General features: G+C 37.7%; 1 protein-coding gene across 3 annotated transcripts in view; it reads right to left on the reverse strand.

The window, feature by feature from the left end:
• Window positions 1-13,996, reverse strand: part of KCNQ5 (potassium voltage-gated channel subfamily Q member 5) — a 496,689-nt gene that overhangs the window by 79,205 nt on the left and 403,488 nt on the right. For all 3 annotated transcript variants that reach the window (XM_072832360.1, XM_072832358.1, XM_072832359.1), the window contains exons 6-7: window positions 11,939-12,049; window positions 5,999-6,094 (exon numbers count right to left, since the gene is read on the reverse strand). In XM_072832360.1, the coding sequence (XP_072688461.1) occupies window positions 5,999-6,094; window positions 11,939-12,049 (207 nt within the window). The remainder of the gene's footprint in view (window positions 1-5,998; window positions 6,095-11,938; window positions 12,050-13,996) is intronic.

Genomic DNA, 13,996 nt, shown 5'->3' on the forward strand with positions numbered 1-13,996 from the left:
TTTTCTCTTTCTTTCTTTTTCTTTCTTTCTTTCTTTCTTTCTTTCTTTCTTTCTTTCTTTCCTTCCTTCCTTCCTTCCTTCCTTCCTTCCTTCCTTCCTTCCTCCCTCCCTCCCTCCCTCCCTCCCTCCCTCCCTCTCTCTTTCTTTCTTTCTTTCTTTCTTTCTTTCTTTCTTTCTTTCTTTCTTTCTTCTTTCTTTCTTTCTTTTCTTTCCTTCTTTCTTTTCTTTCTTTCTTCCTGCCATCGTTTTGCACATCTAGGAAACTTTTTCTCAGGCTGTTATTATTTATGAGTAAAGTGCTAAAAAAGATTATATACGCTCTGTATAAGGCTTGAACTATTGACTGGTGACCTTCAGGGTAACTGGGTGAAGACTCAGATATTTCACTGGTGGAAGCCAAAGTCTCAATATAAAATATATATATATTTCTTTTGGGCCACCTAGCTTCCCCATGGTGGTGTCTTCTAATCTCTTCCCTTCAGGAGAATAAGACTGTCAGCATTCCACTTTACAAACTTTCACTTAATCTTGTTTCTATTTCCAGCAAACATCTTGGCTACACCCTGAGCTGGTCCAATCTTTCTCAAAGTAAACCCCTATAACATGCCATTTTTTGAAGTATTTTAAACTCTAGCCTCAAGCCTTCAGTGATACATAAATAAGGATGCAACCGCTACTATTTGAAAGGAGTAATGGATTATGATTCAGAAGCTAGGGACTGAGTCCTAGCTCTTCCTAGGCTTGGCCTGGAGATCAAGTGACATCATGTATTAGAAACACCCTGCAAACTGAAAAATACTTTGCCATTCTTGGGCATTCTTAATGAAAGTTGTGACATTTGGGCAGGTATTCAAGCTGCTTTCTTTTCCCAGACCACTCCACTTGAAAAGAAAAGTTAATTTAAATGAATCATGCAAAGATATTGACACAGCTAAATTTGCTGAAAGCTGCTGGGGTTTTAAATTCTTCTCTAAGACCCAGAAAGGCTGGTTAATTTAATTGTCTCACCAACCAAATGACAAAGCAATTTGGGCATCTCAGTGCCTTTTAATTTTTTTATCTATGTTAATTTTTAATTGAAGTATAATTGACATATAACATTAGTTTCAGGTGTACAGCATAATGATTTGATATTTGCATGTAAATGATCACCACAGTAAGTCTAATCTTCAGTGCCCTTTGAGAAAGATAGTGGCTCTGGCTTAAAACAAATGACATTACTCTTGGTCTTGATGCTTTGTGTGTTGAGCAAATCAAGGCAGGTTTATTGGTTGAGAAAATAAATGGATTAGTAAGTGAGGATTGCTTTTCAATCTACTGCATCCTTAAAAATAAATTTCTGCAATATATATTATCAAAGCTTAAAGCTCTGAATTCTGGCTAAGGATTACAGCAAGGAAGAACAATGAAAACATTTAATAATTATATATTATTATTCCTATGTCTAATAAAAAATCAATTGCATTTGGGGAGGGGTAATAATTGCCTTATGGGTTTGTAGATTCTACTTTGACTAATGTAATTATGATTAGATTTTAAAGGTACTCTTGAAAATTTTAAGCCTTTAATTTTATATATTTTTTTATTTAGCATAACACATAATCTGGGATTTTAAGTAAAAGAAAAATTAATAATTTCACAAGTATTATCTACATTTGCATAAATTTAGTTATTTTTTATTGAAGCTTGGTTGACACACACTGTTACATTAGTTTCAGGTGTACAATATAGTGATTTGACAACTTTATACATTATGTTGTGCTCACCACAAGTCTAGCTACCATCTGTCACCATACAATGCTATTACAAAACCACTGATTATGTTCCCCATGCTGTATGTTTCATCCCCATGACTTATTCATTCTGTAACCGGAAGCATGTACCTCCCATTCCTCTTCACCCATTTTGCCCAACATATTATCCCTCTCCCCTTAATCATCAGTTTGTTCTCTGTATTTACAGGTCCGTTTCAGTTTTTTGCTTGTTTTTCATTTGTTTTATTTTTTAGAGTCTACATACAAGTGAAATCATATGGTATTGCCTTTGTCTGACTTATTTCACTTAGCATAATGTCTTCTAGGTCCAACCTTGTTGTCACAAATGGCAAGATCTCACTCTTTTTTATGGGTAATATTCTATTGTATAAATATATCTTCACATCTTCTTTATCAATTAATCTATTGATGGGCACTTGGGCTGCTTCCATATCTTGGCTATTGTAAATAGTGCTGCAATAAGCATAGGGGTGCATATATTTTTTCAAATTAGTGTTTTTGTTTTCTTTGGGTAAATACCCAGAAGTGGAATTATTGGATCATATGCTATTTCTATGTTTTATTTTTTGAGGAACCTCTATACTGTCTTCACAATGGCTGTACCAATTTACATCCCTACAAAAAGTACACAAGGATTCCTTTTTCTCCACATTCTTCCCATTTGTTATTTCTTGTCTTTTTTATTTTAGCCATTCTGACAGGTGTGAGGGAATTTCTCATTGTGATTTTGATTTGTATTCCCATGATGATGAGTGATGTTGAGCATATTTTCATGTGTCTGTTGGCCGTCTCTTTGTCCTCTTTGGAAAATTGTCTATTCAAGTCTTCTGCTGATTTTTATTTTATTTTATCTTATTTCTTCTGCTGATATTTAAATAGGATTGTTTGTTTTGGTGTTGAGTTGTATAAGTTCTTTATATATTTTGGATATTACCTCCTTAATGGATATACCATTTGTAAATACCTTCTTCCATTCCAAATAGGCTGCTTTTTCATTTTGTTGATGGTTTCTCTTACTGTGAAAGAGCTTCTTATTTGTGCAAATTTAATTATTGATCACAAAATATATTACATAACTCAGTTCCATAAAATGAAATTCTAGATCTCTAAGCAAAACAGTTCAGTCAGCCTCTCACCTTTTATGGATTATCTGAGAGGAAAGCCTTGTCTAGCTTTAGTTGTGTACATATTAGTACCTCTGGTCCAATGGTTTACTGCAAGAATAGCAATCTGTTTTCAAGTTCAACTGGAAATTGTTTTTGCACAATTTAGTAGTTGATATGTTAGATCAAGGAAGTTCCTCCAATATTCTCTAGATCTATCTTGTACAATATGGTAGCCAGTATCCATCATATTGCTACTCATATTTTGATATATGGCTAGTGCCATCGAGGACTTGAATTTATAAATTTAAATAGCCACATATAGCTATTGGCAACTGTACTGGACAGCAGAGCTCCATATCATCACAAGGGATACATGCATGAGAAATGCCTCAAAGGGCTCATTTTCTAATAAAACAGTTGATACTTTAAAATGTTTTTTGAACCTCACACCAGTGAGAATGGGGAAAATTAACAAGGCAGGAAACAACAAATGTTGGAGAGGATGCGGAGAAAAGGGAACCCTCTTACACTGTTGGTGGGAATGTGAACTGGTACAGCCACTCTGGAAAACTGTGTGGAGGTTCCTCAAACAGTTAAAAATATACCTGCCCTACGACCCAGCAATTGCACTGTTGGGGATTTACCCCAAAGATACAAATGCAATGAAACGCCGGGACACCTGCACCCCGATGTTTATAGCAGCAATGGCCACGATAGCCAAACTGTGGAAGGAGCCTCGGTGTCCAACGAAAGATGAATGGATAAAGAAGATGTGGTTTATGTATACAATGGAATATTACTCAGCTATTAGAAATGACAAATACCCACCATTTGCTTCAACGTGGATGGAACTGGAGGGTATTATGCTGAGTGAAGTAAGCCAGTCGGAGAAGGACAAACATTATATGTTCTCATTCATTTGGGGAATATAAATAATAGTGAAAGGGAATATAAGGGAAGGGGGAAGAAATGTGTGGGAAATATCAGAAAGGGAGACAGAACGTAAAGACTGCTAACTCTGGGAAACGAACTAGGGGTGGTAGAAGGGGAGGAGGGCGGGGGGTGGGAGTGAATGGGTGACGGGCACTGGGGGTTATTCTGTATGTTAGTAAATTGAACACCAATAAAAAATAAATTAAAAAAAATAAAATGTTTTTTGATACAGAGCCCTCCCCTTTTAAGATTTTATTTATTTATTTGAGAGAGAGGGGTGATCACATTTTGAGTATGTGTTGATTGGGAAAATATACAATAGAAAAGCTAAAGCTGGGCAGCGCAGGTGGCTCAGCGGTTTAGCTGGGCCTTCAGCCTGGGGTGTGATCCTGGAAACGGGGATCGAGTCCCACGTTGGGCTCCCTGCCTGGAGCCTGCTTCTCCCTCTGCCTGTGTCTCTGCCTCTTTCTCTCTGTGTCTCTCATGAATAAATAAAATATTTAAAAAAAGCTAAAACGAATAAATAATTTAGGAATAATTTTAAATAAATTTGAACTTTATTTGCGATAACAGTATCTCCATTCTCTTGAGAGCAAGGAGTCCTGATATGGGTAAGATATATAGACAGGGCTTGGTGGCTAGACAGATGTAAGGAACCCATAGAATAACTTTGGCATTCACAAGTTGAAAAACACTGCTCTAGAATTAAAAGATGAGAAGTAAAAATAATTAAAAGATAAAAATAGTGAGAAGAAAAATTCATTGAAAGTGTGGAAGCACCTTATAAACAGTTAAGAAGCACCAAAGGATGAAAGGCTAACAGTTTCAGGCCTCAGGTGTTTTGTGTGCACCCTAAAGTGTGTGGCATCTCTTTTCATTATGGCGATGATCACTGGGCCATAGTGATATGTTTCAGATCCTAAACTTCTACTACTTAGGAATCTTTTTCTTTAAGACAACAATACTTATCTTTAATGTTCTATGAAACCTAAAAATTAAAAAAATAAAGACCCTCAGTGGTTTGCACTAGAAGCCATGCCCAATGGTCTGTCAATAGTTGCAGAGTAGTTTGATTTGAAAATTAGTACTTATTTAGTCATTAGATACAAGAAGACAGCCTTCATGATATAATTGAACCACCCTCCCCTGCTTGTTTCCCCTGCTCCATGTCTGTTGGAGGTCCTGCATATTACAGACATAGACAAAGGCTAAAGATAGGGTTGTGCAGCAGTTATCCCTTATCAACGCACCCACTTAAACCTACAATCTAAATTAAAACAATGTGCTTGTTACTACAACATGAGGACAAATATCCTAACATCTCAGATTGCTACTCCAAACCCCTACAGTTTAGAAGTTCTGTGTCTCCCACTGCTTGGCAGGAAGGGAGGAAATTTCAGATTGCACAATCATTGTCTCCATAATTAAATACCAGTTTTACGGCATGGATTTAGAAAAGAATGTATTTTGTGATTCTTAAGGAACCTGGTTTTAGGATGGTTCTATTCTCAAAAGATATGAATGACAATAGTAGAGCATTCTTTTTTAATGCTGAAGCAAACCTTGAGTTATTGGAAAGAAAATGAAACATTAAACAGCCATATGTCATGAAGTAGTTTCAGATAATATCCCTATTATTTTATATTCTCAAACACTGACATATTCCATAATCCTACCAGCTCTTAAAATAGGATTAACTATTTCAAGTTATTGCTCTAGATGGCACTTCAAGCAATCCTATGAGCAGTAAACCTTGACATCCTAAACAAATATGCTGTTCTTCAGAACAGTGGCATACGCCTGCCTGGAGAAAGTAATTGCAATGCAGGGAACAATGCCATGCTCTGCTCCATCACTTAATGATCAATTATGTTTCATCAAGTCATCCATAAGACACGTTAGGTCATTCCAGGGCCAACACACCTGCTAACCTCTGTGTGTCCTCGCTGTCATGGTTAATAAACCTGAGCAACATATGGGCCATTTGCTGAAAACATATATCTTTTCTGTTTGGGAGTGGGGAATGTTTACCCAAATCCAAGACTGTACATTAAGTTCCAATTTCATTTTTACAAACAAAACAAATCAGTAGCTCTACTAAGCAATGAAGCACACAGACTGGAAAATGACCCGGCAAGCACTCAGAGACTGATGTTGCCATCAGCCTATTACATTGACATTTACCTGAATGAGGTTGGCAGCTGGGTTCCTTCTTTTCTCAAAGTGTTTCTGGCGGTGCTGTTCTTGTACTTTTAATGCAAAACCTGAGCCTAGAATGCCCTGGAACAAAATACAAAAATAGTACTTAAACTTTTTTTTTCAAAAGGACTATCAAGGTAATTCAAATATTCTGAAAAACCTTCTAAAATGAGTCTCAGAAAAGACAAACACTGTGCAATCCGTTTGTAAACATATTACTTATTAAAACAAACACTATTTACCTCTGTTATAACACCACTGGCAATGGCAAGTTCTGAGACAAGACTGTCAAAAAATGTAACAGCTTTTGTTCATTAGCAAATCAACCAGGCAATGCCATTTGTGATTTCTTTAAAAAATTTTATCTATTTATTCATGAGAGACACAAAGAGAGAGAGAGAGAGAGAGAGAGAGAGGCAGAGACACAGGCAGAGGGAGAAGCAGGCTCCATGCAGGGAGCCCAATGCGGGAATTGATCCTGGGACCCCAGGATCACACCCTGGGCTGAAGGCAGGTGCTAAACCACTGAGCCACCCAGGGATCCTCCCCATTTATGATTTCTTATACTATGGTAAGAGGCACCACAATTCTAATTAAAAACCACAATTCTTGAAAAGTGTTTTGTGTGTGTGTGTGTGTGTGTGTGTGTGGCCTTCCCTATGATACTTCTTAAAGCTTTAGTTAAAGTGAATGGTTGTATCTATTTGGAATTAGGGGACATGATGAAATTTAGAGGATAGGAATTCTGGTTTTGGAAAGAGGTGGGCTTAGAATTTGGGGCAGTTAATGTCTCACTACTGAGTACATGGCAGTTTTTCTAGCCCTCTGATGATATGATGAAATTTTATATTTTCCATTCTTGAAATGGTGGTGTATATTTAAAGTCCATCCCAACTCAATTCTCCTCGATGCTACAGTTCTCCACCTACTCAAGTAAAGTGAAAGGGGTGGGGGGAGACAGCTATCCACACACTCAATTTTGAAGACAGAAAGTTTCCCATTTGCCTGCTTATATAATAAAGACAAGAGCATGGGTTATTGCAAAGCACAGTCTTGCTTCTCTGAGTTTTAATCTCACACTTTAAGCATCCCTTGCCTTTTTGGTTTTAGTTCACCTATTGAGATTTTGGGGTTAGGAAGACGAGTTGTCTCTCTGTGTTTGTATTAGTACTTTTGGCTGGTTTGCTTCCTTCTGCTTGTCATTTTGATCTGCCAAAATCCTGGCTCTCTGAAATGCCTCCCTCTTTTCAGTTTGCTTTGGTCTAACATCCATGGAATCAAGATACTTTGTTTCAGCCTTGGGTGGGCTTTTGGAGCTAGCTAAATTTAGTCTCTGGGCTTTCCCGTAAGTCTCCACTTTATTAGCATGGCACACGGAGCTCCACTGCTTTCAGGTCTGTGGATTTTACTTGCGAGCTATAAATTATTACCTTTTTATTAAACTTCAAGGAGTCTGACCCTTAGGCTAGAGATGGATTTCTTATAAGCACTGAGTCAGTATTTGCTATAGATAGGGAATGGTTGTTTTTCTTTCCTCCTTTAAATTAAAGTAGCTCAAAGATGGCATAGGCTACGGGGGCGGGTGTTGGGGTTCTCATCATTAGGAGGTGTTAAGTCTTGGCTAGATGACAACTTGGGGAAGATATTTTTGGGTTCTAAGTCACCTTTAACCTTCCTTCTTATCTTAGATGTCACAATTCAGAGCATATCCGTGACAATAACCAGATAATCAGTAATGCAATTTTGTTTAAAATACAGTTATACGGTAATACTGTTTGCTATTAATGAGCAATAAGCTACTCCGTTATTAATTAGGATGAATGACTGTACCATGAAGTTAGAAATTATGTCATAGGTTCTGTTTTCCATCTGTCTTTTTCCATGATTGTCTCATGCTGTCTAAGATCTTCACTAGGTTGAGGTTGCACCAACCAAACTTTGTGCAAACATAAAAATCTGGTCTGTATGATCTCGTTTGTCGACTTAAACATTTTCCTTCATCTGGAGATTATAAAAATGGCCTTCCAACTCTAGTCATTCGTAACTCCTAAAGTTTTTCCAGCTATTTGAAATCATTTAGGAAAGATTTATTTATTTTCCTTTTAACATTATTTTTCATGAAGCATAGACATGTAAGAGAATATAAAACATGAGAGTTTATATTACATATTTGTTGTATGTATGTGTGTATGTACCTTATATGCATAGTGCATATAATTCACTCATGGAGCATAATTCAGATTTTGTAGACATTAAATTAATAGCAATAACTACCATTTTTGGGCACGTTATGTGAAAATGAGGTTTAGAGTTAAATCCCTTTTGGAAAATAAAGACAGGCTCTACATAACACAAACTCAGCATTTGCCAAACAAACTAAAATGTGCTAAAAATCACACTGGCATTGCCTAGAAACATATATTAGTAGTTGGCAAATGTTTACTACATATCTTTTGCGCCAGACTGTACATTATAACAGTTATTAAACCAGGTCTGCTCATTGTCTCATTATGGCTCTGTTCCAATTTTCTTCCACATTTTTAAGTACACAGCTCAGTGAACCTAACTAGAAGTGTGTTAAAATAAAATCCATTATGTTTTATATATATTTACATATATTAAAAATATATCTAACTTATGATATATATGATATGCATATAATCCATTTGCCATCCCTTCAAATATCAACATTAATAAGATGAAAATTCTTAGAAATTAAATTAAAAAAATTTAAAATCAATTAACCAAGATATAGAAATCAAATTTTCTTTTAATTCATTTCCTAAGGTCACATGACTTGAGTTTTTAGGTTTTATGTTTTAGTGCTATGTTGAGAAGAGCTACATAAACATTAAGTACAGAGAAAGTACATTCTGGTAAATGTTTTAAATACTTATCCCTTTCCCCCTCCGAGATTAAAGAAGCCTATTGTGCATCTCACACTGGCAGACAGGCTCAACTAAATGATGCTCTGAGCAGGAAGGAAGGGGGCATCCTGAAGAGGAGAGAGGCCTGTGCTAGGGGCAGCGCTGGGAAGCAGGGAGCTTCTTCCTGCGGGTTAGCTCTGGGATGCTGTGGGCCTCAAGGAAAGTGACCTCCCCATGGAGCTTGGGAACGGTGGCCGTGTGACTCGGTGATGTTCAAGAAAGTCCTTCTGTTTTGAAGAAAGATGGGGAAAGGCTCTTCTCTTTCTTGGTCCTTGGGTTTCCTGGGTGGGAGGAACCCCAAGCAAGGATGGCTCATGACTCATCTCTAACTTTCCTAGCAAAATGCACTCTCCCAAGTCTTACTCTTACAGCACTGTTGCGGACAGATACACAGACATAATGGCATTTCCAGCCGCCCTGTGTTTTCTTTTTTAAGGGTATATATGGACCATTTAATTTAGTCTTTCATTTAATAAGTAAGAGCTCAGCATCTAATGTGAGGTAGCAATAAAATATCCATGATAAAGTCCACTTTTCTTGGCATTGTTAGGGGATGTTCAGTTTTGCACAAGCAAGTTTTTCACATTTCCAACACATATTAATTTGGATATATGAGAATTGTAATCACTTTATTGGGAAACATATTCAAGCATGACTACTTAGTCTCTGACCTTTAACCTAACAGAATGACACAATTTAACTTTCCTGTGATAGTCCAGAGTTTCATTACAGGGACTGGTATTTTGCTGTGCTGGATGCAGCCAGCTTCCGAAGGTGGGTTGACACTAACACTAATTGGCCCCAGGTTCTTACATTTTGAACACTTGCATCTGTTTGCCCCTTACAGATGTCCCCCCCTCTTTGTTGTTAGTCTTCTATAGTCTCTTCTTGTTACAATGTTTGTTCAATCACCCTCTGCCTTTGCTGTTGATAATCTTCAGAGAATTATGAAGCTATGTAGCTCAGCTTATCAGAATTTTCTCTAAATTAAGAATAGGTTATGAATTAGTTCTCAAGAGACTCTCCTATGAGGACAGCACATACACTATTGTTGATTTTAATAGCTCAGAGGTTGCCTATGTCCCTGTTTGCAGCTTTTCACTGGATCACTGAAGTTGTTTTATATGTGGTCTCAGGATAAGCATAAACACAAAAGCAGCAATTATTTTGGTTAAATAAAAAGCCCAACAATGTATTTTATTGTTTCTAAAAGTATTTTCATGTAGGGAATTTGATTATTGAATGACTCTCTGCTCTGTTCTGGATTGTTAGGCTTGCCAGGTAAGTCAATTCTGGATAAGTGAGATTTTTTTGACTCTCCTTGATTTTGTCACTTCATGACAAGAAATAATATATCTAGATTCATACAGAAAATGGAAGAAACACTTCAGGAAAGTTTTCTTCATTACAAACATTTGACTTATTAATTACCACATTGGTCTTCATAAAATTTCTCTGGGCACAATAATTCTTTCTCTATTATATAGATGAGGAAACATACCCATGGTTATTCTTATTGGCTGAACTATACCCCTCTGAAATTCATATACTGGAGTCCTAATTCCCAGGTCCTTAGAATGTGTACCTTAGAATATGACCTTGGAGATAAGGTTTTTACAGAAGTAACCAAATTACAACAAGGTCATTAGGATGTGCCCTATAAATATGCCTGGTGTCCTTAGGGGAGAAAATTTGGACATAGACATATACAGAGGGAAGACAATGTGAAGATATAGGGAGAAGACTGCCATCCAAGAGCCAAGGAAAGAAGTCTGGTGCAGTTCCTTGTCTCATGGCCCTCAGAAAGAACCAATCCTGCCACCTCCTCAATTTTGGACTTCTAGACCCCAGAACTGTGAGACAATTGATTTCTGTCGTTTAAGCCACCCAGTCTGTGATACCTTTACAGTAGCCCTAGAAAACTAATACAGTCACATTGGTAGTATGTGACAAAGCCTTGTAGTATGTGGCTTTACATTCGAGCTTAAATCTAATGCTCAAGAGGATGCATAGTCTTTCCAGTGTCTTCTCTGTGGTCTTATATAGTCTGGGGCAGAACCAACTGGTCAATCCAGAGTTGAACTCTGGCCATGGGAACAAAATGAGCCTCTGCACTCATTCACAGCAGAGGAGGAGCCCTGTGAGCTGAAAGCTGGGAGTACTCTGGGGTCCCTACTCAGCAGACGCTGTGAGGCAACTCAGCTTCTGTCTGGAGCAAGAGTGAGGCTATTGTTCCTTGAGCATGACTCCTGCCACTACTGTCACACTCCTTTTTGTTGGCTTTCTTCCCCTGTAAGAGGTGGAATGAACAAAAGTGAGAGTTTAGGGATGGAGGCAAATTGTAATATTTTGATCAACTGCCTTTAATGAAACAAGAGGATAAAGTGATCAGAAAGAAAACTTCATCTATTAAGGAGAAAATAATCAGAAGCTTGGGGGAAAATAAATGTGCTTTTCATTCTGAAAAGATGCAGAAGCTGTTCGTTAGGAAAAATCAATGACGATGACAGAAAGAATAAATCATCTGACACACTGAATCCCTTTAAAGTCATAGGCTTTTCACTCAAATGCATCTGAAGAGGTAAATATTCCATTTGACACATTCATCTCTTCAGCAGCACATGTTCTAAGCCAAACTGGAGAGATCAGTTTAAAAAAGAAGATACCTTTAAATCATTACACATATTTTAAATGTACTAGTAGCACGTTGACTGAGAGGTGAGCCGTCTGAATGATTATTTGATCATGAAATCCTAGCAGGCATAAAACTCCCAGGTTAAGCATCTCCAAGGAAAGACCATTTTTCATAATTTTTTTCACTGGATGTATGTAGAGAAGTCAACATTATATCAATAAAATTATATTTGTTTTTTTTTTCAATAAAATTATATTTGTAAGTGATATAGATATGTTCTTGGGAATTCCAATGTGTGAAAGCTCATGCTAATAAACCTCTAAGATCTAATTTAAACCGCTTTATTTTTGCAAAGATACTTACAGCAGGAAGTGCAAAGAAAGAAATGCCAAGGAGTGCAAAGCCTGCAGAAAGCAATCTTCCCAGCCAAGTTAGGGGAGTTTTGTCTCCATAGCCAATTGTTGTCAATGTAATCTAAAAACAAAATAAATAGAACGTGCAGCTTAAGTACTTGAGAGGAAAGTTAGGACCTATGAACAGGAGGCAAAGCAACGTTTCCACTAAATCATTATTCAACAAGCCTTGTTGGCAAATTTTATTACCCTGCTTTAATTTTCCGTGACGCATAACAGAGCTTCTCTTTGTTTAAGGAAGGGAATAACCTACATACTTGTTCCTCCCTTATAACACAATTTTCCATCTTTTCTATGTGTATTCAAAGAAAGGTTATTTAAATAAGTGGATAACCATCAGTGATACAGAAATGATAGCACCATGGATTTAGGACTGAATCAGTACACAAAACAATAATTTATGTTAATTAAGGCTGTCTATTTATTACCTTGGCAGGCATTTCCTGGAGGTCTGGTGTGTACAAGGTACGTGTTATGATTTGTAGTGGAACAAAAATGAGAGGTACATAGTTCTTGTCCTAAGATATTTATGGTGTAAGAGGGGAGACACGTCACACACTAATCATTAAAACACAAAATAGGGCAAGACAGGTATTATGATGGATGTACATATAATCTACTCTGGGGATTCAAGGAGCGGATTGATTATCACCAGCTTACGGGGTCAAGGAGGCTTTACTTGGAGATGTCAACATCCCTGGTCTTTGAAGGAGAAGCAATATTTTGAGAGGCAGAAATAATGAAGAGGGTGATCTAGGGGGGTAAAATAGGTGATTAGCTGCACAGTTGTGAGGACAAATGGGGTAGGTTCTAAAAAGTATAAGTTGTTCAGTTGGGTTGGAGCATGGGGGGGTCTGAAGAGGATTAGTGGAAAAGGAGATTAACTAGATATACTACAGCTAGATCAGGGAGTGTCTTTTTTTTTAAGATTTTATTTATTCATTCATCACACACACACAGACACACACACACAGACACACACACACACACACACACACACACAGAGGCAGAGACATGGGCAGAGGGAGAAGCAGGCTCCTTGCAGGGAGCCCGATGTGGGACTCAATCCCAGGTCTCCAGGATCACGCCCTGGGCTGAAGGCGGTGCTAAACTGCTGAGCCTCCCAGGGATCCTCAGGGAATGTCTTTGAAAAATGAAATTTGCATCATGTTTCTGCCATGATCAGACTGCTCCAGGATTTTCCCATGCATCTTAGAACAAAGTCACAGCTCCTCTCCAGGGCCCACAAGGTTCTGCATGACCCGGCAGAATGATGGGGCAAGTGAATTGGAACAGTGGCAATGGGACTGCATGGGAGTGCAGAGTGAAGAGGTGTGTTATGAAGTTCAATAGAAATGCATTTGTTAATTGTCTGGGATGAAAAGGAAGACTAAGTCAACAAGGATTTAAAAATTTCAAGGGGAAGATGGTTGTACCATAAATAGAAATATGATAATGAGAAGTAGAAAATTTTGGAGCAAAGACAAAGAGTTTGGTTTTGCAAATAAGTGCTTTTTAAATGTTAGTATGGCTCTGATCTAGAAATGTCGAGCAGGGAATTGAGATAGAGAGCTTGAGGCTTGAAAGAAAGAGGTTGGGTTTGGCATGAGATTTGGGCTTTAGAATCAGGCACAGGATGATTGTTGAAGCTTTGTAAATAAGGGTTTCTCAAGAAACAGACATTAAAGAGATGGAAGGGAAAGGGAAGTCAGAGAAGAATAAATATTTTAAAAAGTAAGGGAACTAGAAGTGAGTCATATAAATGGAACCTCAATGGAGAAGAGAGAGTTTCAAAAAGGACTAGGTAATCATTGGTATCACAGTCTCATAGAAAACAAGGACAATGAGGACTGAGAAAAGATCCTGGATATGGAGATAGATGGTCTCTGGTTTCCACGAAAGAGGTTGTTTTGGTCTTATCATCCTACCTGGGTTTGAAGGAGGGGTTACATTTGAGAGGCAGAAATGATAGAAGGAGATGATGCTTCATGATGCCAGACCTTTCAGA

The sequence above is a fragment of the Canis lupus genome, chromosome 7 (assembly GCF_048164855.1).
Source record: "Canis lupus baileyi chromosome 7, mCanLup2.hap1, whole genome shotgun sequence".
NCBI lineage: Eukaryota > Metazoa > Chordata > Mammalia > Carnivora > Canidae > Canis > Canis lupus.